Genomic DNA, 26,016 nt, shown 5'->3' on the forward strand with positions numbered 1-26,016 from the left:
TATGGAGGTGTGGGGTGATATTACGAGACAGGAAGGGCCGTGCTAACTTCAATGTCTCTGCAACACAATACAAAGACGTCTTGGACATATTTTCAAAACTGCTATTTCTCTACACTCATAATGTTTACAACTAAATTTGTACATATTGCACCTTTAAAGCGCATATCGTAATCTTCACTGACTGAAAAAAAGTTGTCTTTTGAACATTATGATTTAGAATATGACTCTATCAATCAACTCGTGTTATTTCCTATGATTGCCCATCACAAATTTCCTCTCCTCTTCAATTTGTTCCATTACAAAGCCCCACAATATACCACTTACAAAGAGAATATTTGTTGGTTGTTATCAGGCCATAGTAAATATTCTGAACACAATGTCCATCTATATAGGTGTTCACACAGCTTCCCACACTTTCTGTCAGCTTCCTTTAACAAGAATATTTCAAGTTGGTGTTCACGTTAATTTGTTGAGCCCAATTTCATGCAAGAGCAATTCAGTGTTCTACCTTATAAGACAAATACAGGCAAACACGCATGCAACTAAAACACCGCCAATTAAATGCCAGACGAAACAAATATGTTTTAAGTCTATTTGTAAAAGATAATAGTGATAGATATTTACTACAGGCTGTCCTTTTACAGGTACATTGTTGTTGTGGCTTTTCTACTGTACCGAGGGAAATGGAAGATAATGGCTAAATTGAACTGCAGGAAAAATACAAACACAGAAACAAACACAAAAAAGGCCCGCAAATACATGAAACATTTATAGAAGGAGCTAAAATCTGCAAACACATCCTTTTAAGCAATTATTCAAGCTCCATTATGCACAGCGATATTCATGCCACTTTAGACCACTGTTTGATACTGATGCAGACCTTTTCCTGCTCTGCTTCCTGTTGTGCAGCAGCCTTTACAAACATGGGTGGCGCTTGGGCGTGTATGTACAGTGCACTCTGTATGCATTGGGACGGTGACACTATTTGATATGTTGGCACTGCTACAGCTCAGAGGAGCTGAAGGTAAATTATAAAAATGAGGTGAAAGTGCTCCGTCTCGGTTGTAGTTTGACAGTGTTTACATCTGCAAACAGATATACGTGTTGGAATTATAGCTACTTTATACATATGTGCCCCAGCCCAAATTCACTGTGGGAATATACAGGTCGGGCTGGTCACGGTCAGTTGAGGATTGTTTCCAATCATTGCATCCGACAGGGCATAGACCTCGGCTTAATTTTGTAATTATCATCTATCATTTTATAACGACCAGCCTTTAACCAATTGGCTTTGACCACCTTATACCACAGGGGTGTCAAACATACGGCCCGCGGGCCGGATCCGGCAGGGGGTCCAGCTCAGCCCGCCGGATGACTTTGCGAAGTGTGAAAATTACAGAAAGACGTAAATTGCATTTCTACGAGAATATGGAGGTATATGAGTACAAACGTTTTGTAATTTTTTTTTTTTTTAATCGATCCAGTAATTGCTTCAAAAACAGCGTAAATGCGACATCTGCTCCGGAGGAAGAAGCGCTCGCTGCTAGGGAATCTGCGGAGGAGAGCCCAGGCAGATAAACAGTGGGCTGATGTCTGAGTTTTTGCTCTTTATGTTTCTAGTTTATTGTAGAAAGACCTTAAAATAGGGTTTATCATCCAAAAAACCTTCACCAATGATTTAAACATAGAGAAATATTGTCGTTATTATGCTATGATTTTACTGGTCTGGCCCACTTGAGATCAAAGTGGGCAGTATGTGGCCCCTTAACTAAAATGAGTTTGACACCCCTGATATACCATATGTCCATCGGAATTCCACCCCAGCCACCATTGTTGGAACGACATCAACATCATTACACCTACCCACCCCAACTGTTCGCTGATTGGTCCGCTGCTTATCGTGGTTCAGGGGCGCGAAATAAATTGGATAAGATAAGAAACTTTAGATGAAGTCATTCTATTTATTATTTCATTGTTATCCTTTGTAGTGAAAGACTTGTCTGAAGTCTCTGAACTACTTCTTAGTTGTAAAAACATAATTATCATTGAGTCTTTTTCAAAGTAAAAAAGAACAAACAAACATTACTCGATTCCATCTTCTTTGTGAAGATTTGCAACAAGCAGTTTAAAGATGTCACCATGAGCTGTTTTTTTTTTTTTTGACTACTTTTAAACATTTAACAGAGCAAATGTCGATATATTATTTTTTGTAATTCCTACAGATGATGGAAAACAATTATTAGCTGTAGCCCTAATCATGACATGTTAGTATTGCTATAATGCTAATTTTGACCTTCCTGACTTTGACCTTCTTACCCACTGCTGGTGACCTTTGTTGTTTGTGACTGAGTGCGTGTTTTGTCATGTCTGTGTGTCTGTCTGTGTGTCTGTGTCTGTCTGTGTGTGTGTCTGTGTGTCTGTGTGTCTGTGTGTGTGTGTGTGTGTGTGTGTGTGTGTGTGTGTGTGTGTGTGTGTGTGTCAGTCAGGCAGGCAGGCAGCACTTTCGAGTGTATGTAGGTGATTCCGGATGGGAGCTGATAAACTGCTGCAGCACTTTGTTGGAGGGCAGCTGTCTGGGTGGTGGAGGCCTGCCTGTCAAAACAATTTCATCCAAACTCCAAAAATAAGCACAACACACACACACACACACACACACACACACACACACACACACACACACACACAATCACACAAACACAATTAACTATTTAGTGACTTGCCCGTGGCTGGTAACCTAACCTACAAATTTAGTTTGCCTGTCAGTGATGCATATTTTTTTTTGTCAGGCCAGAATAATCAATATGTGCGACTCTACCTGCTTTCGGTGACATTTTGTTTACAGATTTGCAGAATTGCCAGATTGTAGCAGCAGCCACCAGGCTCGGGGCTCTTATTGATGTGTTCCCCAAAAACAGACTTTTTTGGCATTTTCAGATATTGGCATGTATTTCAGACCCAATGCATGTACACACTGTAGTGATTTAACAAAAGCTCACCAGCGTCCGATTTTTTAATTCATATAATAATATTAAATGGGATTTCTGATCATCATATCTAAAAAGGATTGGTTTCTGGTAACTTCTTAACTTTCTTCATTTTTCTCTGTTTGCAGTTTTTAGGTATGCTTGTATTAAGGACGCCAACTTATTCTCGAATGTATTTATTAGTTTTGAGTATTGAAGATATAAGGTCATTTTTTTGTCTGACCAACAGTCCAGAATCTGAAAATATGAATCTGAAATCATGTTAAGTGGAGAAACTAGCAGCAAGTCCTCACAAGCTGGACCAGTGAATGTGTTCTTTTGTTGTATGATAAATGACTTCATGATCAATTGATGTCAATTATTAAAAATCTTATGATGATACATTCAAATAATCTTTTTTGTTCCACTGGTGGTAAGGATGGCCAAGCTTAGCTTCACTGAATGCCAGACATTATTATTATTATTATTATTATTATTAACATCGCAAAGAATGTTAAACGGCATTTTACCTAACGGTACTAACAGCCAGTATTAATAAATACCTGAGTTTATGTCTGACAGACCCATTTGTCCATTATGTAGAGTTCACAATGCACAATTGTAGCGTTGATAATTTTTGGAGATTGATGTCAAAATGTGTGGAACAGAGCTAAATTGGTGCTGTTCAGAGGGACCATCCAAGAAACTCATTGATGTATTGCAGATGCCCAAAAAATATCAAGCGGGTTAAATGTCTGGCTCTATCGGAGAGTCCAAATCCTGTAGTACGTCGTGACATGGTTGTGACTGGCAATGAGGGCCAGACGAGCTACAGCCAATGAGAGCGCAGAATGTCTGGAGATGAAAAAACTGGGAGGAGGTTTGGAGACATTTTAGAGTGTCTCTTGTGAATTTTCTCAGAGAGACTTGAAACAGCTTTCTCCTTCATATTTGTCCTGTATCTAATAGTTCAAAAGCAAATATTTGTCTCTAAACTTGAAATACTAGTGTAGAGCAATTGCATGCCTAATATGTGCTTATCTTATTTTTGGAAAAAGGAGAATCCTGTGTGATGGTTGCTCTCGCCTCATTTCCCGGGTCACTTGTCGTGTGTGCTTATCGTGACAAAACTTAGTTTGGAGACCAGATAGGCTCGTCAGGAGATTCCTCCTGATGACAGGTCTTATAGCGTTTAGTCATGTAACGTATATACCACAACGGCTTAAAGGTTCTTGATTAAAAGATAATGAGTTGTCTCACGACTTTGTCATCATGTAAATGTTATGTATTGTGTAAAAGGCATGTAGGGTTGGGCAGATGGATGATGGCTGACAGTGATCATGATGGGAGCCCACCATTGTGATCACCAAATGTCTGAACACTGAGTTTTATAATTGACAACCTGAATCCTCAGGTGTGACCTGATCACGTTGGTTCAGGCTCAGATTCTGAAATTATTCCAGTGAATTTTAAGGCTCGGACCCTGCGCTGTGGTGGATAAATGAACTGTGCGAAGCGGCGGTAGCTCTTCCACAATTGTGATCTCATGTTTGTCAGAAATCACAGAAAAGGTAACCTATAGGAAAATAAAACTAAACCCAAATGAAGCTTCAAGTAGACAGCCTGTGTTTTTATTCACCAAACGGCTGCTTTGTAGCCACGTCGTCATATGCCAGTTTGGCAGACATCGACCAACCTTGCTGTCAGAAAATAAAAACATAACATGAACAAGTATAAGTCATTAAATACAGCTTTTTCAGGAGTCCTCAGCCCACAAACAAGCAGTAAATGAGCTAAATTAAGTCGATTACAATTGAACTGCACACAGTAAGTCATCAATCCAAACCTCTTTAAGAATATAACAGGCAATCCAGTTGTGCTTGACTAATGCAGTAGATGAAGTACCATTGTGAACTAATCTTTTATGTAACAAAAGAAATAGACTTCTCAAACATTAATTATCGTTTTAAAACAAGCCATAGTCCATCAAAATTAAAACTATAACTATCTGACTTAAAGAATAAGTAAATGAGACATTCAGTGCCATTTTTCAACAAGACTCTTCAGTAATACTCCATTTCTGTGGAAACATCGTTACCAGAAAAGTATTTAGCTCTGATGGTTTTATCCCACAACAGAGTCCTGGTGGTGTGTTAGAAGGCTAAACGTATCCAATGACTTCTATTACTGATAGCTGATGTGTGATAGTTGCAAAAGCCTGCAATTGATTGCTCCTCTGCTCATTCGAGAGCTCAGATGTCTCTTAAATCAGAGCTCCGCGTGTGTTATTGGATGCTGCATAGCTTCCTTTACCATCAGCCAGTCCACGGACACTAACGCACACCTGACTGGCTCATTAGTCAGAGGAAACTCAAGGCAAGTGCTTGACAAACACTGGTCTGATTTGTGCTGATTTAGTGCTTGCCCCTAGAACTGGATGCCATTTATTAAGCAGATTTGTCACAGCAGATGGAGGGTGTGGGCTCGCGGGCAGGGGCTGAGCACCTGCTGCTAAGCAAGTGCTATATTTTTTACAGTATCATGATGGGACATACCTTTATGGCAGATAAGGAAGGGCGATGTATAACGCAATAATGGATTTCCTTGAGGCACTGGGTCTGTGTTTGTCCTGCTCCAACTCGTGTGCTCATGAAATGCCACTGTAATAGAGGGGATCGTGTACAGGGTCGCGGCATGATCGATGATGAAAGAGTTTCCGGTAGATTATGAAAATGGATTTCGTGATAGGTCACACTTGGTACGTGCCAGTTGACATTTACGCTGTTGTTTTATTGTGACCGTCAACAAAGAGAGGTGGCAGCTTTTGTGGTATTATGCAAAGGTTTTAAGCACAGTTGCAACACTGTGGCTTTGACGGGGTCAATTTCAGTTTTTTCTCGCCTGTAATGTTAGTCTGACTAAATTGTTGGCAGGCCATTGGTTTACATCGGCTTAGCCCAGAAATATCAGTATTAATGATTGTATACATTCTGTTGACAGATTATTAGGTTAGAAAAACTCAAATTAACACGGTCTCATACAACAATCTGCAATGAATCCTGCCCTCATGAAGGTTACAATGTTCAGTGTTTGTTCAAATTTGTTTTTGCAAGGTATTCTTAAAAGCTGTAGTTTGTGGTGTTGTCAAATTGTAGTCTTATGTGTTTAGTTTGTGTTGGGAAAAGTTCACATTGATAAAGACAAATGACTATTTCTCTTAATTTAAATGACCAAGTTGAAGAAAATAATTGTTGCCGAGCCAATAATTCCCAGCTGTAGTGCTGAGGTAAAGCTTGTTTTCTCTCTCTGCTTTGTGTTCCTCATTTAGCATTCCTGAAGGAGCCAGATATCTGTGTAACTGAAAAATTAGTTGGTGTGTGTTTTACCCAAATCATGCTGCTCTCCTTGTATCTCCTCCCTGAACTGCTTTGTACCAATGAGGCAGTCCACCTGCAGCATGTGTTCAGGGGGAAGTGATAAAGACATGTACAAATACACTTTTCACAGTGATGGCAGAGTTGAAGAAAGTGCAGTGTTTCCTCTCTGATGCTGTTGTGTATGTGCACAACCTGAACCTTTGAGTTTGTATTAACACATAATGCAGTAACTTTAACAGGGCAAACCGTAGCGGATCAAAAGGAGACTTCGAGTTGACGTCCTAAATCAATCAATACATCTTTAATGTCACTGACAACTTTGACCATTTCATTCAGTTCTTGTACGCTTTGAAGATTATTAGATTTTCAAACGCTGATAAAATGTTAAGGAATTTAAACAGGATCAAGAGAACATTGTAGTTGTCGTTCCAGTGCACTCCAGCAGCACAACACCTATGACCATTATCATGTTTGATTATTTGATTAAATTTGATATCTTTAAATCTACATTTTCTAATAATTTTACTGTAGAAAAACCGTTAGGTTAGGTTAGGTAGTTACTTTATTAATCCCCGAGGGGAATTTTTTTTAATTTTTATTATGTCCTCGGCTCAAAGTTATGGATCCTCTTGTCTCCACAAAGAGAGTAAAAGTCCCAGAAAATCCATGTGAACTGAACTATTAAGATAGCTAGACAAGTGTTTTTGATTAAGACCGCTGTTATCTGATAAAAATGGAGCTGTACTCTGTAGTTTATCGTCACTCACTCGCATTTATCATTTGCAGCTCAAGTTGAAAAATTGCCACTTATTGCATGAAGCTTGCAGCCACAGAAATGAAGGCAGCACCAACAGATAATTCAGAGACCATGAAAATAAATCTGACTCATTTTTTATTATCATTTAACTTTTTGTTACTTTCAGCCGTCATATCATCTGAATACACTACATCACTGCTGCTCTGCTGCATTCATGGTTTCCTATTTTAGCTGCGTGTGCTTCATTGTAACAAAACTCCAGCTTAAATCATTAGCAGAGCTGCAATGCTGCTTGCGAATGGGCCTGTCACTTATGGTGCTCTGTGGGGAACCTGTCAGCACAGTCTAGTTATTTCTATTATTGTACATCTGTCACTGGAAGATGGCACACATTTCAGTTGGTGGAAGACACATTTTATCACAGCTGTGTTGGCTTGACAGCAGGATCGGTGCAACCTTGACTGTAGGAGTAGTATCAGTCCTCACGTTGCAGGAAGGAGTGGAAGACTGTTTATCTGGCCATTAGCATGATTTGTGCAAAAACAGCATTGAAAAGCAGATCTGCATGTTAGCCTAAAATAACCCCTTGATGAAAATGTCTGAGCATACTTGGACTAATATTTAATTTAATCACTTTGTTGCCAACTAAACCCAAATTTGGAAAACACCCTCAGAAACCTGTTACTGGAAACATGTAAAGTTGAAAAGTAAAAACTTGAATCCAAAGTATAACTTGCTCCTTTGTTGAAGAAGGAAGCTCAATACGTGTTGGGTTTTCAACAGTTATAATGGGTTCTAAAGTTGAGCCCGAGTCTCGCCAACACGCGTGCCAAAACATCCATAAAACCATTTCAAAGCACCGTCACAGTTCAAAAACTCCGCTGGTAAAAGGGTGGCTATTACTGAATAATTAGAGGAATAAGTATCCCTGGAACAAAGAGTACATGGACGGATAAATGGTAGACAAGTGGATTACACGGCTGGTGTGGTTTGAAACACATCACGTTTGGTTTCTTTCTCAGTCATATGTTAATAACCAAGCTACACAAGTAAAAAACTAAAACTACTTCCTAAAAACATTCTCGGAAACTGTGTGCGTACGCTGTATATTGAGATCAAGGAAATGCTGACAATGTTTGCCTCATGTAGACAGTTTGTTGCCTATTTGTGGAATACCTAAGGGCATGTGTTTGGTGTTGGGTCTAGGGGTCCTCCCCCAAGAAAAGTTTGATTAGAAATATGCAATTTTACATACTGCATATATAATATTTGCCCATTTATTGTTATCATATGTGTAATATTTTCAAATTGTTTTTGAAAAGTTAGAGCATGTAATAAATAATCAATGCCCTAAAAGCTTAAAGACAAAACCTTCAAGAAAAAGTTAGTTTATCTTCACTTTTTTTCTAAGGTGGTGCCCAGAATGGCTTGGGTGCTGCTCCTAAGCCTTACAGTAGTGGGGTAAATCCTGGTAGGTAGGTGCCATATTTCATGTAAGTTACTGCACAATTACAACATGAATTGGTTTGTTTTGGGATTTATGAACAGACAAAACATCCAATGTTGTTCAGATTCTAATTATCAGACTCATGCAAAAGTAATGACCTAAAAACTTTCCAGCACAACACAGTACTTAGTAACAATGATAATATGTGCATCAAATATATATTGTACTTTATATACATAACTGGGCAATTAATTTGCCTTTTCTTTTTGCTTGTGCTAAGCCCCTTTGGGTTCACTATGTTAACTTAAAAATCTGCTGCGGTGCAAAGAATAGTATGTTAAGATTCCAAGCAGTCTCACCTCAGAGGAGCATCAAGTTGGGAATTAAAATTAGAAAATGAGGCTGACAAGTGCTTGTTTTGATTCCAGGTGATATCACTCATCAGGCTAGATCCGCTGAGTGAGCAGACAATGTTTGGTGTCGAATTTAGTTCTTGGTTGGCAGAAAGGAAGGGCTTTTTAATGAATGCTGATGGCACAGAGACCATTAGAATGCATGGAAATAACTCTATAAGCCTGGAGTGCAATCTTTTTTTTTTTTTTTTTTTTTTTTTTTTTACTTACTCCTGTTTGATTAAAGTGCAAGCCTCTCAATACGGGCTTTGTTTCCAATATTAAGTGTTTCACACTATTAGCTCTCCTAGGGTTTGCAAAGTGGAAAGAGCCATTCAGACTAATGATGCAGATGTACCTGTCTGTTGATATCTTTGCCGCCACCGTGAATACAGGCTATTAGAAGCAGCATCCTTGTTTGTGCCATGGTACTTGAAAGGAACTCAACTACTGTACAACTTCAATGTTAAAGCACTCGTGTACATTATTAGCTCAAAGAATGTACTCATTAAATATCATTGAAATCTGTCCTTTCAATTTTTTTATTTCTTGTTTACAAGTGGTCCTTTTGGTTTCCAAAAATAGAACAAATCATCCTGCGAATATAAAAGATCAATAATAATTTACCCAGGGTAATATGTTTCTATAACTTTGGTTTTAATCTGAGACTGCATGATCAAAGTATAATTAAAGGATTTACAAATTTAACATTTGATGCCAGCTTCTGATACTTATGCCACATTTTGTTTGTTAACAACAAAGTAATAAGTCTTGAAAACCTGCCCTGTTGCTATGTGTTGGTGTCATCACATGATGCCTGATTTGGTAAAAGTTGTGTCTGTACGTGTTTCTCCAGGTGTGGCTGCTGTCGGCGCTGGAAGCAGTGAAAGTGTCTCCTCTCATAGAGAAAGTCAGTGACCACAAAGACTTCAAGAAACTGCTCAGGACGAGAACCAATGTTCTGGTGCTCTACACCAAGACCGGTGAGATAACACAGACATAATGGATATTTATTGGATGTAAGGTTGCATATTTACCACTATAGACCTGGTGGAAGGGGTTAATATTAAAAAAAAAAATAAAAAAAAAGAACATTTTTCCAGTATGAGTGGAATTTGATGTCAGAGATGCTACTGTATATATAACATCAAACATTTCTAGTTAAACATTCCTTCTTGGCATCATTATAATGGTTCATTGTTAATGCTCCTATTATCTTAATAACCCTCAAACAGCTTGTCTTTGTACAGGTCGTTGTGAAGTGTTTGAAAACCTGATAATATTGGTGTTCTCTCTAACATCAGTTATTTCCTAGACAGACAATACGTTAGCCAATATGGCAACCAACCAGAAAAATACCACCTGCAACTACACATTTTTTTGGTATTTTATCATTTCTTAATATCAAAGTATGATTATAGTGAAGGATGAGGGTGAATTTTCGAAATTAATTTTTTCATTATTATTTGTCTGAAAGACAAGGAATATTTATTTAAAGGATGATTTTACATATTCCTGTAATGATGTAAAACTAAATCACATCCGAACTATAAAACTATATCACGGTAAAAAAAACTCTTTGAATTGAATTCTTGACAACCTTCTACATTGACAGAGATTAAAATGAAGACACACTGGTTCACTTTCTCTGACTTTCAGCTCCACCAACACAATAAAAATCACAGGCATATTTAGCTATTATTAGTTATATGCAGAGGAAATTAAACAACCAAACTACAACTGTCTGTTATTTTAACATTTTAACACGTCATATCCTTAAGTTTTATAATCATATCAGAAATTATCATTTCAACTGTCTCTACAGGCCTCTACAATACCATACGATTCAATTATACATTCACATCCAAACCATTCCAATGGAAACACAATGGGCATATTCACTTAGCTTGAGCTAGATAATTTAATAGTATGTGCCTATTAACTGCATGTGTAGTTAATTGTGTTCATTGGTATGTCACAATTTTTGCTTTGATTAGTAGAAATTGTATAAATTTGCTGAAATACAACACCAAATTAACTGAATTTGTAATAAGAAAGTACCACCGTACAATGGCCCTTTTCCCAAATCTTATTATTGATTAAGAAACATTCTACCACTCTATCTTTAAATGTATTTAAAATTAATGCTTTGTGTAGCTTAAGCCAGCAGCTTGCTTTCAAATGATGATCACAGTGGTCTATTTCAGTAATGAACTTGGAAATATTTATTTTATAGAATTAGAGTAGCTGTTAAATAGAAACTAAAGCAGTCAAACACAATTACAATTATACAGTACAAATTGTGTTTCCTTCCAACCATTAGGGAACCCCTAATGCACCCCAGTAGACTTTAATTCCAATTTCCGAGAAGGACAGAAATGCACTCAGCAGTCTGGTAGAAGAAGCGGCTTGACGTTACTAATTTTTCCATTGAAAAGACCCTGACAGTGCTTATTAAGCAGCAGGAGTCCCGCAGCCACAGATTTGTTTCAAGATTCATGACCCACATTAGCTCATTGGATAAGGTGTCCACGTATCGAGCTGTGGCTCTGATTGATCACTTTCTGTAGCTTCACTCAGATTTCCCCTCTTTGGAGACTCCAAATGAAGCCTTCATGCAGAGTTTCTGCCACGCAGGTTTAGTGCCCTCCTCATCAACCAATTATATGACCACCTCCAACCACCTTGCCCCGTTCTTTGCTCATCAGCAGCCTCCGAACCTTTACAGTCAGTCACATGCTGGTTTTGTTTTGGTTCTGGTATCTTACCCGCCTGTATCTGCTCGTTTTTTTTTACTCCGTGCATGGATATAAACTGATAGTGAATTACCAGATGTTTTTGTTTCCGAGCCTGCATGAAGCCCTGGGGAGTCATGGCAGTACCCCTGCATCTAAATATAGTCTTGGCCTGGAGCATCAAGAGGAATTGTCCGCTTTATTCAGTACATAAAACACATTTGGTTTCGGGGGAGTATAAAAATGATGTATTGTTACACAAGGACTAGAATATTATACTTTGTTTACTTTACTCAATGGAATCTACTTTGCTTGCCATATCTGATAAAAAAATAATGAATACTACAGTGTGTGTTCTTGTACCTGGTGCAGTTTATATCACACTAGTCTCTTTTTCCTTACACAGAAGGCAAACTGTACAGTTGGACTATATTTTGTCTCTGAGACAGAGGATTGTGCAAACCTTCAGTGGTCATGCATTCTCGATGTCGTCCTTAACTGAGCTCACACATGTGGTTCGTGGTAGAATATGGAAGTAAGCATTATGCAGCAGGTGTAAACTATAGTAGCCCTAAACATACCTGCTGTGCGTCCCCATTTGCTGAAAAGTTAGTCTGGTTCTTTGTGTCACCCTATAATCCTCCCATCTCCTGCTTATTCACACTATTGTAAGATGGTGAAAGCTGATGTAACTTAAGCCCGCTCTCTGAACCCGTCCTCTAAAAGGTATTAGAAAACACTCTTCCATCACCCCTCCAACCCAAACTCAGTGATCTCTTTCTTCGTCACTTGGTGAATTGGCAAGATACTGAGCTTCACTGTAACTCAATTCCTCTTCACTCTGTTTGACATGACAGAGTCGTCTGTGTCTGAAGGCTCCGAGTTGTCCCAGTGTTTCCCACAGGTTGAGAATTTACTGGTGTTTTTGGGTGGTGCGGTGTGTGACAAATGTGCATACAGACACTCATGCAGTGTGGACGGGGCAGGTGTAACTCAGGTTATTTTCTGCTCCCACAATTTACAAATGTCCCCTAAATATGGCATGCAGACTGTCGCTAGATGCTACAATTTACTATGTTAAAAAAATACCTCGCGTTCAGACTATTGGTAGACGCTTGCTAAGCAGCTGCGTGTGGAGAACCCTCTAGTTCTCTAGTTACTGCAGTGCACGCAATTTGTGTCACCAAAATAGTTGAAAAGAGTGAAATACGGTTCCTTTAAGATTCATCCAAGTTGAGACGCAGTGTTTCCACTACCAATGGGACCCTCCACCCACCCTGAAAATAACACTAGGTAAAAATCTATATGGCTGTAACGTCTGTGAAATGCTGCAAGGTTTTTAATTTGTGTAAATTTTGTCCCTCACTCACTCTGACAGACATTTGCTTTATAGGGCTGGGCCAGCCAGAAGAATTGTATTTATTATTGATTTACTATTTATTTTTTGCTGCTATTTGCTGTGATTGACAGCCATGCCAGCTTCTCTCCCCTGCTCTGCTCTCTGCGGCTACACACATGGAGCGGAGCAGAGGTGAACATAACATTACTAGAATTGACGTCAACTACACTTGTTACATTGCTGTAAGTGCTATAAAAGTGTGACCAAAGCCAGCAAATTAACGTATTAACAAACATCGAGCACTACAATCCACCTTCTCCCTAAGTCTAAACACAGGACGGGTGAATTTTCCACGAGTTTAAGTCATTCTCTTAGATGAAACTTCTTAAATGGGTCAACAAATATACTTGGACAGTTAATATACCAGGGCGGCTTGTCCAAGTAAATCTGTGTGTGGGAAACACTGGTTGTCCTAAACTATCGAACAGTTGTAGTAACAAGGCTGACCATTGTTTATCCTCTGTCTGTAGCTACATCAGGGGACTCCCAGCTCAAACTGCTGTCCGATGTCGCCCAGACAGTAAAGGGCCAAGGGACTATTGCCTGGGTCAACTGTGGGTAAGTAATGGGATGATTAAAAAAACACATTCTAAGACTTCTCCTTCCTCTATCACTCCAAGACTCCCTGCCGCTGTCGACATTAGGGGCTCTTTTGTCCAAGGGATTTTCTGACAGCAGTTATAGAGGCAGAGCAATTTACTCCTCCCAAGAATGTCCCCGCTGCCATCCATCTGCACAATTTATAGCTTTTCCACTGGGGTGTAAATGGCCTTGTTCCACTGGTTCTATTGTTCGGGCACAATCTGACAGGAGGCCACTCACTTATTAGAGCCCTTAAAGCTTTGGGTCTAATGTGCTACATATCTTTATACTATTCAGTTCTCCCCTTTCAGGGTTTTATTATAAATGTTGTTTCTGAAAAGGATAATGATGGCTCTTACTAAGTGCTGTGTGGTGAAGGAGCCAGAGGATGAGAGTTTTTACTGTTCAATTTCAGATCTTCTGTCATTTTATGTTCATGTTTTCACATTAATTTGGTTGCATCCTTCTAAGCAACTAGTTGTATCAGTCATGAATTTCTGTAATGTTGAAATAATTAGTCATTCAATCTATGATTTGATTGCAGGGTCGTCTGAAAATAAATTAAAAAAAAAAAAAAATACAACTGCAGTACTTACACAAAAACAATGCCATTGTCATGCCATTTAAGAAATAAAAACATCATTTTCTTTATTTCAAAAACTTAAAAAACAGCGCCAGAACCCAGCCCAGTATTATTTTTGTCAAGAGGAACTCTGATGAAAGTAAAGAAGACTTCAGATCCGATCAGGTATTTAGCACCAATTTCCGGTACCCTAGAAAAGTAATGATTAGTAAGATAGCTGGTAAATCATTTGAGTCACTTTATCAAGCTGAAATGGCAAACATTTTGTAGTTACAGCTTCTAAACTGTTTTGGTTTTCTCTGCTTAAAGTGATAGTAATGATAAAATAAATCTGTACTTTGCAGAAGCCCCTTTGGCAACTTACAGTTACTCTCTGCAAGCTTTGCACACCTGGATGTGGCAGTTTATTCCATTCTTCCTGGCAGATCGTTTCGAGCTCCATCTGATTGGATGGGAAGCGTCTGTGATTGGCCATCTTCAGGTCTCTCCACAGATGTTCATTTTGGAGGTTTAAGTCTGCGCTTTGGCTCGACTACTCTGCGTCCATCCTTCATTCAGTTTGATGAGCTGTGCCTGGAACTGAAGCTTAACTTTATGCTTTGGCGTTCTGCTCTGTTGACTTTGCAGTTCATTAATTGCCAGTAGATATTCAATAAAATCATTAATAGCAGCATAATCATATGGAAAAAAAAAAGAAGTTTTTATGCATTACACCCTTTTCCCTGGAAGGCAGAAAAATGCACCTACCATATATTTTTCTGGACACATGTATCTCCAGCCCACACAGTGTATTCACTAAATTTTAGATGCTTGATATTCCTCAGACACCAACAGGAATTATTTTCTCCAAACACATCTTGCTTCGCTCCCCGGTGATCTGACTTTGGCTTGTTGCTCTTCTTGCCTTTCTGGTGTTCAGTTCCACTGTTTTTTTTCTCTATCCGTCAAACCATCAACTGCATGAACCGTTTTCCTCACCAGAGAGGAAAGAATGTATCATAAAACAGGAAACAATGAGGAAGGGAGTAACTTCCCTTTGACACCTAGTTCTACAACCAGCATTCACAATCTCTCTCAAGCTTATCCGGGATCGAGGGCCGGGCGGATAGAAGGAAGGAAGAGAAACTGAACTCAAAACAGTGTAAAGAAATTGTCAGAGGTGCTGGTGTCTGTGTTCCTCTACAAAAACACTCCATGATGCATGTCCTTTTTTTTGGTGTGTTTGCCTTTTGACTCGCTTTCTGCTTTTTGTCTGGTAGACATGGTATCATCTCTTCTCTTCTTGCTCCAAAAACTCCAGCGTTCTAGAAAGAGTGTGCTAATGCTTAGCAGAGATTTATACCGGTCCAGATTCCCGCCATGGGAGCTAGAGCGAGCCGGGTTCATCACTACAGGACACACGGATCCAGTGCCAGTGCTCTGTAGCGAAGCATTGTGCTATTTGGCATATTTCTCCACCATCTCAAATGGAGCGGCTCCAAATTGAAGCTCCAGCTGAGAGCTCACGGTGGACAGAGGGAGAGCGAGAGTAGAGTGCATATCACAGTGTGAGAACGGTCAGCTCTGCCAAGGAAGAGAACCACCGAGGCCAGAATGACACACTTTGAACAGATGACAGGGACCTGAGTGGTGGCCAACTGGGATCCACCAGTGGGATGGATGATCTCATACAGGAAGGGAGAACAGGACAGGGCTGCCCCTCTTCCTCTCCTCTGGAGATTTAGAAGAAGCAGAACATACTATGATATATAGTCTTTTTGTCTGACGCAACAGGAATAGTAAAGCATAAACAAGCACAGCACGGATTAGGATTTGTCTTTTACAAGAGAAATAATTAAATTGCATGCAGTGCTTCATCCTCTTTGCATGATGAAACCATTATTAATCCTTTACAAAGTGGCTCAGCTGATTCTGGCTTAATGCGAAGTTTTGGCTCCTACTTTTAATTTGCGTCATTCTCCAGTCTTAAGGGTGTAACTTCTTCAACCACCTAGTTACATCAAGTACTTCAAGTCGCATGTGTCTAATCAAATAATATGTCACAAAATATGTTTTAGTTGTTAATAGGGGCACAAAGAGAGCACCAATTTTAGATACTCAAAAATTCTTTAGTGTGCTGTAAGCGTGGTTTAAACCTTGTTTTAATAGGTGAACTTTGTTTGTTTTTTATTTGATATGACACAAGTGATTTCTGAGATATGGGAAGACAATAACAGTGTTCACACAAGGAGAAAAAAAGTGGATGATTCCGACAATTTTATACTGATTGAAAACAAATCAATAGTTTAGCTGTATTTAGGGCTCGAACGATACTGGATTTTGGGGACGTTATTGGGGAGTGACAAAAATACAAAATTGGTATGTCGGCCAAAATGTGGTTGTCAAACACAAAGATACGTAATGAGGGTACAATATTTTACAGTTTAAACTTCATTGTCCAAAGTGAAATCAGTGTTTTGAAACAGTAAATTTCACGGGAATGTACAAATTATAAATAACAATAAATTTAAAACACAGACAAAAGCAGGCAATTTGCGCACTCCAAATATTGATCAAAGTTTGACAAGGATCTATTTGGTCTTTTCTCTCTGGTCGTTCAAGTGTGATGGATGTTAGTAACAGACTGTTTGGGTTATAATTTTCTTGATTGGATTTGCTGTCTAATTATATTTGGCTCAAGTGAGGACTGCTTTTTGAAAACTGTCTGGTCATCCAGCTGTTTGCATTTCTTGCTCTGGCAGAATTGTTTTTAACACTGACAGCAGATTTGTGCAACTAAGCTCGAGTTATCCTGACCCTTAACTACAGCCAGAGCTGCGCTAATAACACCCAGGATCTGATAGATTAATCATTCAACAAGCAGTTTGTAGTCATGTGGTCAACAGCGAAATTTACTACAATCAGACAAATCATAAGGTTCACTGAGTGAAGCAAACAGCATGGGAATTTGATTGCTGACAAACGTGACGCTGTATAAACCCGAGGCCTACAAGTCTATAGCACACCAGCTATACATAGACTTCCCGCTCACTACGTTAGATCATTGACACATCAATTGACGTTATCCCAGAGATGAATGCAAAACAGTCATGGACAAACCTCGGGTGAATTGCCATTCACGGCCTTTGTTCTCTCTGTACTGAAGCAGTGAGTCATTCTAAATTCTCTGGCCTCCTGTTTATTCTCTGATTGAAAAGTACTGTTGCCTCATCGGTTGGTTGACGAAGACTGCAGTTCAGAAACATAATAGTGTGCTGTCTTTTTCCTGAGTCATTTTTACTGTGTACGTATGACCAAATGAGTAAGAGGATAAAAGCCCGTGTCCATTGTTCCATTGGGTCCAAACCAGTAACATTCCTCCCAAAAGTGCCATTCAACAATACCTCCTGTTGGTATTTTATTCCACCTCTGCAGAGCTCAGTTCCGTTCTCAACTCCTTATTTATACATTGTGGATCAGAAAAGTGTGTAGAAACTACAACTGTTTACACAGTGTCCAAGTCCAAAATATGTTTTTGTTGTTACTCCACAAGTACAGAGTACATGCATATAAAAGATGCACACAAAAAAAGTAACTGTAAATAGTAAGAGTTGAACTTTATGAATCAGGAACTAAAATGTTTTGCTGTACGTGACAAAATTGTCAAGACCTTTGTACAAGGTCAGTCCCTTGTATCAGGTGTTATCAAAAAGTTCCTGTAAGACTGTTCTTGTTGCACCTGAACGGAGCGCAGCCCAGTGATGTGCACGGAGCAGTGGAAGGCAATAACTTTATTATTCCATGTTTTGCCGCTTGATCAACCTCAGAATCTGTTACACATGGTTTAATGGCCAATTATATAAGTGCATTTGCAGTTTCAACATGGACCTGAAACTTGAGCAGAGTGCACTCCAAATTCCAAACTAAAAAATAAAGTTGTAGGCAGGGTGGTTGGTCGGGAGGGACGATTGTGTCGTTGTGGCTGAGAAACTTGCGTGTTTTTAACGTGCCGTGTGCAGGCTTGTCATGTTGGAGAACCGAATCTCCAACCAAAAACCGTACCCGATTTAAATGTAGCCGCCTTCTCTTTCAAAGTATTCCTCCTGTGCTTTACTACACCGCTCTCCCAGCGCTCCTCTCATACCTGGAACCCTCCCTGGATATTTTGCTGTGTTACGTATTTATACTTTTTTTGTTTTATCTTTTTACTTTGCACACCGTGGGACTGTGAGAAACTATATTTAGATCGCTCTATGTTTTGTACATATGGTGAATTGATAATAAAGTTGACTTTGACTAAAGCACCATCCGCATTTCACGCTTGATGTGCTCCACTGTGTCAAAACGGCGACCCATCAACTTGAACATCATTTTGGGGAACAGAAAGAAGTAGCAGGGAGCCAAATCCCTGTGGAGGGTCCAACACCGGTAACGATTGTGTTGTTGTGGGTGAGATACTTGCTTAAATTCAGGTGGTTTTCAACAAATGTTTTTCCTCAAACGCCTCAGAATGTCACAAAAAACATGCAAATGTCAAAGAAAGCCCACCTGGTTACCTGACCCGATCTGCCTTTTTCAGTTTTCAACAGTTCCGATCCTCTTGAAATGTAAATTGCACACACAACACTTCACCTGACTCATTGCTCTATTGCTCTCGGCTTTCTGAAGTATTTCAATGCTTAAAGTGCACTCTCTGATCAAATTTCAAAGAAAGGCTCCACATTGTTGCTTTCAACATGTTTCCATAGTTGTGAAAACTTCTTCCCTGTCTTCAGAATCAGCTGTATTTTACATAAACTGTGAATAGTAAAAAGTCGTAATACATGACAGCTTACAAAAAAAACACCTATATTTTTGGAAATAATTTCCTTAAGTCTGTTTAACCCTCCCGCTGTCCTCGGATCAAATTGACCCGCAGCTGTGTTCAACCAAGTTCTATTTTATTTTTATATTTTATATTATATAATATAGGAGGCCATGAGGGTTTCTTTCAAGATACCCTTCATGGCCTCCTTGTCACCAATGATCCCAAAAAATCGGGATGGATAAATATGGTGCCTTGTCTAGTTTTCACAAGTTTGTTGGTTTCCTTGACATGATAGATGTTGCTGCAGCTTTTTGAATACTTTTCTGCCTCACAGTCTCATGTGACTATTTTTGAAGGAGTGAGAGGCAGCAGTATGGTTTTGAATCAGGTGACTGCACATCATCTTCAAATACGTGTCGAGGTCACATCTGCTCCTGGTGTGCCCTGACTGGTGCCATCTGCCACCATGAGTCAGCCGAATGTGGCGTTAGGCACACATTCATTAACTAAAATACTGTCCGTCAAAACATGCACAGACACATATATATGACATAAAATGAAAAAGTACTCTGAACACACTGTATACAGTACTGGATTCAGTGTGCTGTGGGTCTGGGAGCCATAATTAAATTCCACCTCATTGAATTTGGTCGCATGGGACCTTCTATCCACCTCTTTTTAAATTAAGGCATATTTTCCTCACTCTTTATTAAAGATGAAGAGTACTTGCTGAAAATGCTTCATATAGCAAGTGTGAAGTGTGTTTTTTTTGTGGTTTTTTTCAATTAGAGAAATAAGCCATGAACAACAGAATGCCTGTATGCTGACACACTGTACATAGCAGAGCAACTAATAAATGGAGCCAGGAACCTTGTTTGAATAAAACTGTACATGTGATTGGATGGATCTGATGAAAGGTTAATGCAGTCATGTCCTCATGGAGCATCGTCGCTCTTTCTCATCTTAATTCAGTTCAGTGAAGTCGTAATAAAAAATTATCCTGACAAACAAATAAAAACATCGGCAAAGAATCTTAAACAGAAATAAGTACATTCAATACTGGTGGCAGTAGAAAAAAAATTAATGACTGAACAGAGTAATTTAGTTACAGAACTAAATGATTGTGTGTATTATAAGTAGAAGTGCAATTAATACAGTACATTCAAAGATGCCTTGATAAAATGAGTTTCAACCAATACATGTTCTCCTATATCAACAGTTTCACACATAAAAAGTTTAAATGAGCTCTTTTGTTGGAAGAAAAAGGATCAGAATTTTTGAAAAATGATCCGTTTCATTGATGACCTGTTTCAAGAGATTATTGGTGATTACTTATTATTTAGTTAAAAGTTGTTTGTATATCCAGTTTAATTTTAATTAAATACAAGGCTATTTGAGGCTTAAAGTGCCAGAGAAACGTTTTATGTTTTTTTTATATGTTTTATTCAGTGGGTGATTAATGTCAGCCAATTTCATCAGTATCATTTTGTCTGTATTTTTTTTTCCTGTTTTATGATTGCAAAGTAATTGTTATTGCTTTAGACTATTTCAAAATTTGACTGTTCCTTTCATTGTATTTTACTCTCTTTCACAGAGATTCAGAGGGCCGTAAGCTCTGTAAGAAAGTGAAGGTGGACCCGAGCTCCAAACGCAGAGGGGCAGAGCTGCTGCATTACAAGTGAGTAACCAGAGACCCAGCTGGCTGTCACGCACTTTTTCCACCCCTCAGTGCTTTTTGGAGAGTAAAAGCGTGTTTGCAGTTTAGGAAGTCCGTTATTCACCGTGTACTCCTGGTGGTGTGAGCATTGGGCCTTGTGTTGTCTTGCAGAGACGGCTCCTTCCACACCGAGTACAGCAGGCCGGCTACCTTCAAGGTGAGTGCTCGTCTGCGTTCCTGCATTCCTGACATGTGCAGCACAGTATTAATAATCACATGTTTAGTAGTACTTATTTTACCATTCTTATTAATGTCTCCCTTTGAACCCACTGTCTTTATTTAATGCATTCATTTAGTCAGATAAGAGTTACTTCACCCTTTTTTTAGATTAAATATATACAGTGCATCCGGAAAGTATTCACAGCGCTTCACTTTTTCCACATTTTGTTATATTACAGCCTTATTCCAAAATGGATTAAATTATTTTTTTTTCCCTCAAAATTCTACACACAATACCCTATAATGACAACGTGAAATAAAAAAAATTGAAATCTTTGCAAATCTATTAAAAATCAAAAACGAACAAATCACATGTACATAAGTATTCACAGCCTTTTGGCAATACTTTCCAGATGCACTGTAAATGTAATTTCTCTGACTAATACATTGATTGTAATTAAAGCTGATTGTGGCGTATAATTAAATTCCAGCATTGATGGCCCACATAGGTTTGTTCCCACCTTCATCATATCTTCTTTCAAATGAATAAAGGTCAAATACAGTGTTTAGCTCCTCTGTGGTTCTTCTTTTTTAAACCAGTTATTTAAATAGAGGTCAAATTTTAAGTAACCTTGTTTGTTTTCGACATTAATAATTCAGTTATGAGTTAGAAAGAACTAAGGCTGTGTCTAGTGGGATATCTTATGTTGTTATTATTACAGTTTATGTCTTAATAACAGCGTGAAACCCATCATTTGTGTTCATGAACCTGCAGAGAGTGATTACGTGAATCTGCAGCCCCCCCCCAGCTTTACTGAGCCTCATAGTGAGTTTCAGCTCACTGTTTATCTGTCCAGCGCGCAACTTTCCTCTTTTGTTTTGCTCTCACGGCTCTCATCGTGTTGCTTTCAGCCACAGCAGGGTGTTTGTTGTTTTCAGAGAAAACGCTCTAAAAACCCACTCTCCACTAGCAGCAGACAGACACAGTGAGGGACCGGCTGGTGAGCAGAGTGGAGCAGTTAGTGACTAAAGAATCAGATATTTCCCTCATGACTTGGAACAGAGACATAGAGCTGAAGATGAGGAATTCATTCAAAACCTCCAGATGTGTAAATAATCATCCGTTTGCAAACTAGTTCTTCATATCAGCCAAAAGGTGACATTGGAAAGTGCAAGTCTACTAAAAAAAATCTGCTACTGTCATATGCTGCCTTGATATTATTCTGTTGTTTTTTTTGTGTGATATTAATTAAAAGCAATGTGCTCAACTTTACTCCCAGCACAAAGCAAGGCCAAGGTCCAGTTCTCAAGTTCCTATCCAGCACCCATGTTGCTTAAATAGCAAATGTACTTGCACTTATCTGAGTACCAATTGACATGTTGGTCTTCAAATGAGGTGTGGTCAGGCACATTGCTATCTTGAGGCAGCAGGAAGTGATTGCACCTTTGACCAACAGAAATCTGGTGCTCAGTCACTGCTGCAGGTTTTTACTTTTATTTAAAGGGCACATTATTTAGATATGCACCTACATAGGTGGGTGCTCATACACTCTGCCTGATGCACTCGCAGGGACATGCACCAGTGCTCAAACATGCCAAAGATTAAGAATTAAAAAGGTAGCAATGTGAAAGTTTATTATTGTGTACGAGCAGGTCTGCTTCCTCTGCATATAAACGTTCTTTCCTACCACATGGCAAATCCACCATTATCATCGCAATCCACCAAGGTGCAAACACAGCTGGCTCTTAAAAGGAATGGGAGATGACATTCTACTTGGTTTATTTCACATTATGCCCAAAACACAACTTAAATTAAGTAAGAGACTATAACTACAACCTCTTTAAACAATGCACTTTACTTTGCTCGTCCTAAATGCACTTGAGCAATGAGCTTCAGACCGCACACCTAGATCATTAAAATAGTATCTTTATATTTGTTAGATACTACATTTGTTATCATGAAAAACTGCTGGTGAGTCACACCCAACTGTAAGGTTCAATGATAATGAAACTGTTGACAGAACTGTGTTTCAGCTACCTCCAAAACTCATTCTAGACTCATATAGCAAGCTGCATTACTTAATAGCCTCCAGAGCTGTTGATGATGTCACAATGCCATCTGGTATTCCATGATTCTGTAACAAATCAAAACATCCAGATTGTTACCTGTTAATCATCATATTGCTGTAGAGATCACACAAGAGTCGTCTTTCATCATTCAGTTCGGTCGATTTAGTTAAGAATTAATGCTGCCTTTAATTATCTACAGCGCACTAAACCTGCTGGCTGCAGTTATATAAGATAACAGATATTGATGGATGACTAAAACTTGACCCTTTTTCCTCATAAGTCACATGTCATGTAGATTATAATTTAAAATGTTTTTTTTTTTAATTCTTAAAAATGTAATTATGATTTAGATATAAAAAAGATAAACTGTTCAGCCCTAATGCAGTTTTTTAAAGTCTGAAGCAGTGACGTCTTCTATTGTTTTTTAATAAAAGTTTGAGAGAAGGAAATTTGGCAGCTGTCACTCTTTAGTATTTCACTGCCAGGATTTTATTACTGTGTTTGCTTGTGTTTGTATTTCTTCCTCTTGACAGATGGGAAGTCCTCAGAAACAATAAAACACCCAAAGTCTCCATCATAAAGAAGTCCTGATAATAACATGTAGATCATCAAACATTCCTTCTGTGTCCACACGTTATTGTTATAGCGCTGCTGAATGAAATATTTCCTGCTGTTGCGTCCGCAGACATATGGTTCATTATATTTACAGGAAGCTTTACCGAGCCCATTACTCGACACTTAAAGTTACTGAAATAGCTCTTACACCTTGTGGATGCAGGAACATATTCATCTATACGAGTTTCCATCTGGTGCAGCCCACAGCACTGCCTGAGCTAAATTTAGGAGCGACAGTGCTCACGTAAATCGTCAGCAGTCACCCCCTATTGTTCACAGGATTATTTTGTGCCAGCGACGAGTTGTCGTGTGATTTAAATGTCGCCTTTGTTTAGACAGACTGTCACAGATTCATCATTCTGACTTTGTCTTTTTCTGTTTGTCCTCCTTTTCAGTCTATGGTGGCATTTTTGAAAGACCCCTCAGGGCCCCCGCTGTGGGAGGAGAACCCCGAGGCGAAAGATGTCATCCACATAGAGACAGAAAAAGTAAGTCGTGACCGAAGCCACCTTTTGTGAGCCAAAGACATCCTGTTACTGTTATTTATAAACTGAGATAAATTAGTTGATGCTATGAGGGGTCCATCGCTCCTTTACTTTCCCATTGAGGGTGTGATTAGCTTCTGTAGCTGCCGCAGCAGTGTTTCCAGGGTTGTAGTGCTACTTGTTGAAGTAATGGAGCGCATATGTGATGCGCATGCACGAGCGTATGCCGAGTCGCTTACGAGAGTACACATGGGGGCGTGGATGGCTCGTTTCTAAGGTGCAACCACTGCTCCCACAGTGGCACATCAATAATATGTATTTCCATCACTTTAATTTAAGAAAAGTCAACAAGAGAATTCTGTTATTCTCAACGGTTGTTTTGGATATTGATCTTAAATGTGGTTTCCTGCAAATGTTTTACAATAAAAGTCTTTTTAAGAAATGAGGGGTTTCTGTCTAATAAAACGCTAGAAAGCTTTTGATTTGAAATAATACAGGAAACGTTGAATTTGTATTTCCGCGTAATGCAGTAATGACAGCGAAAATGGCTGTTGATCTTAAGGAGGCTTCAAGTCGACATCTGAATCAGTTAATACATCTTAAATTAAATTATGACAAATTTGACCCCACCATTTTTTTTTTATCGGCTCTTTTGCATGAAATACGCTTTGAATCTTCAAAAACCTACAACATGTAAATGAATTTCAACCGCATCAAAAGAACTGTGAAGATTTTCATTCTGGCAGCCCTGCTCCCGAGTGTGTCCACAACACAAATGCATATCAGCAGCACATCAGGGCTTTTTTAATCAAAGAGCTGCTCAGACTTGTTCATGGGGTCAACTAACACGATCAAGAAACATTTCCAGACATCTCTCGTCCTGCCAAGTCAGATGGCAGTCATATCAATCACCTCCAAACACATTCACCCACATCCTGACTAGCTAACACCTCATAGCTAGAGTACGTCCAGCATTTTGAAAGCCCTTTAATATAATGAACAGCAGACCTGACGGTTCTCGCCTGCATGCCCATTCTTGCCTGAGGGCTTGTTAAAGGTGTCAACACAACGATTGTGCTGAATGTATTTTTCTTGGATGTGTCTGAGCTCATGAAGGTGATGAGAAAGTAGTACATGGTTGCTGATCCACCTGCTGCCTAAAGAAGAAAGTCCTTCTTTTCTTTGCTGATGCGACGAGTTTGGCGTGTAATTAATGGCACTTCCGCACAAGGTACGATTAATCTGTACCGTGCCCGAGTATGATTGTCTCCCTCCTCCCAGCTCCCAGCGTTCACATCACACGAATGTTCTGTACCCGCATACGCTTTACGTCACCATCCACATGGCAGTTGTATACACGATAGGAATCTGCTTTTATTTTGGGTGCACAGACGAGAAGGAGAACACTCAACGGGAGCCTGTCTTCAAACCTCATGTGTCATGCAAAGAAGCAGATGCAAGCCTTGAGATCGCCACACATACGCAGATTTCTGTTGAGACCGGCGGTACAGAGAACAGATTTTTATGTTTTAAAACATGACGTTTTCGGCCATCCCCATCTTGCTACTTTGGAGCCAGAAGTGTTGGCGAGTTGGGGAGAGGCAAGGGAGGATCCGAATCGATCCGATTGGAAACCTGAGGACACTATGCCCCACCCGCCGATAACAGAAACCAAACTGCACCACAGGGCTGTCAATTAAACAGACACTAATGTCTAATTATTGGTCGGATTATTTTCAAATGAACCACCAGAAAACTAATAACAACTAGTGACTTTAACAAATGACTGCAAATTGACTTGTGGAAAAAACATATTGACTTTGTATTTCATGAGAAGTTTAATGGAAGTCTATGGAGTCAGCCTCTACTGGCCCTCGGTGGTACTGCACTTTAAGGCTTCCACATGAGTCTCCTTTTTCAGACCCGAGAGCTACGTCCTCTTTTATATA

The 26,016-nt window shown here is 39.2% G+C and overlaps 1 protein-coding gene across 1 annotated transcript in view; it reads left to right on the top strand.

Moving 5' to 3' along the window:
• The window catches only part of pdia5 (protein disulfide isomerase family A, member 5), a 66,117-nt gene that overhangs the window by 1,568 nt on the left and 38,533 nt on the right, over positions 1-26,016 (top strand). Inside the window, exons 2-6 of the mRNA XM_069154983.1 lie at positions 9,793-9,919; positions 13,541-13,628; positions 20,616-20,699; positions 20,850-20,895; positions 23,978-24,070. Of these exons, the coding sequence (XP_069011084.1) occupies positions 9,793-9,919; positions 13,541-13,628; positions 20,616-20,699; positions 20,850-20,895; positions 23,978-24,070 (438 nt within the window). The remainder of the gene's footprint in view (positions 1-9,792; positions 9,920-13,540; positions 13,629-20,615; positions 20,700-20,849; positions 20,896-23,977; positions 24,071-26,016) is intronic.

The sequence above is a fragment of the Embiotoca jacksoni genome, unplaced genomic scaffold (genome assembly GCF_022577435.1).
Source record: "Embiotoca jacksoni isolate LCO1_2020_lvr unplaced genomic scaffold, fEmbJac1.0.p SCAF_2, whole genome shotgun sequence".
In the NCBI taxonomy this organism is placed as follows: Eukaryota; Metazoa; Chordata; class Actinopteri; family Embiotocidae; genus Embiotoca; species Embiotoca jacksoni.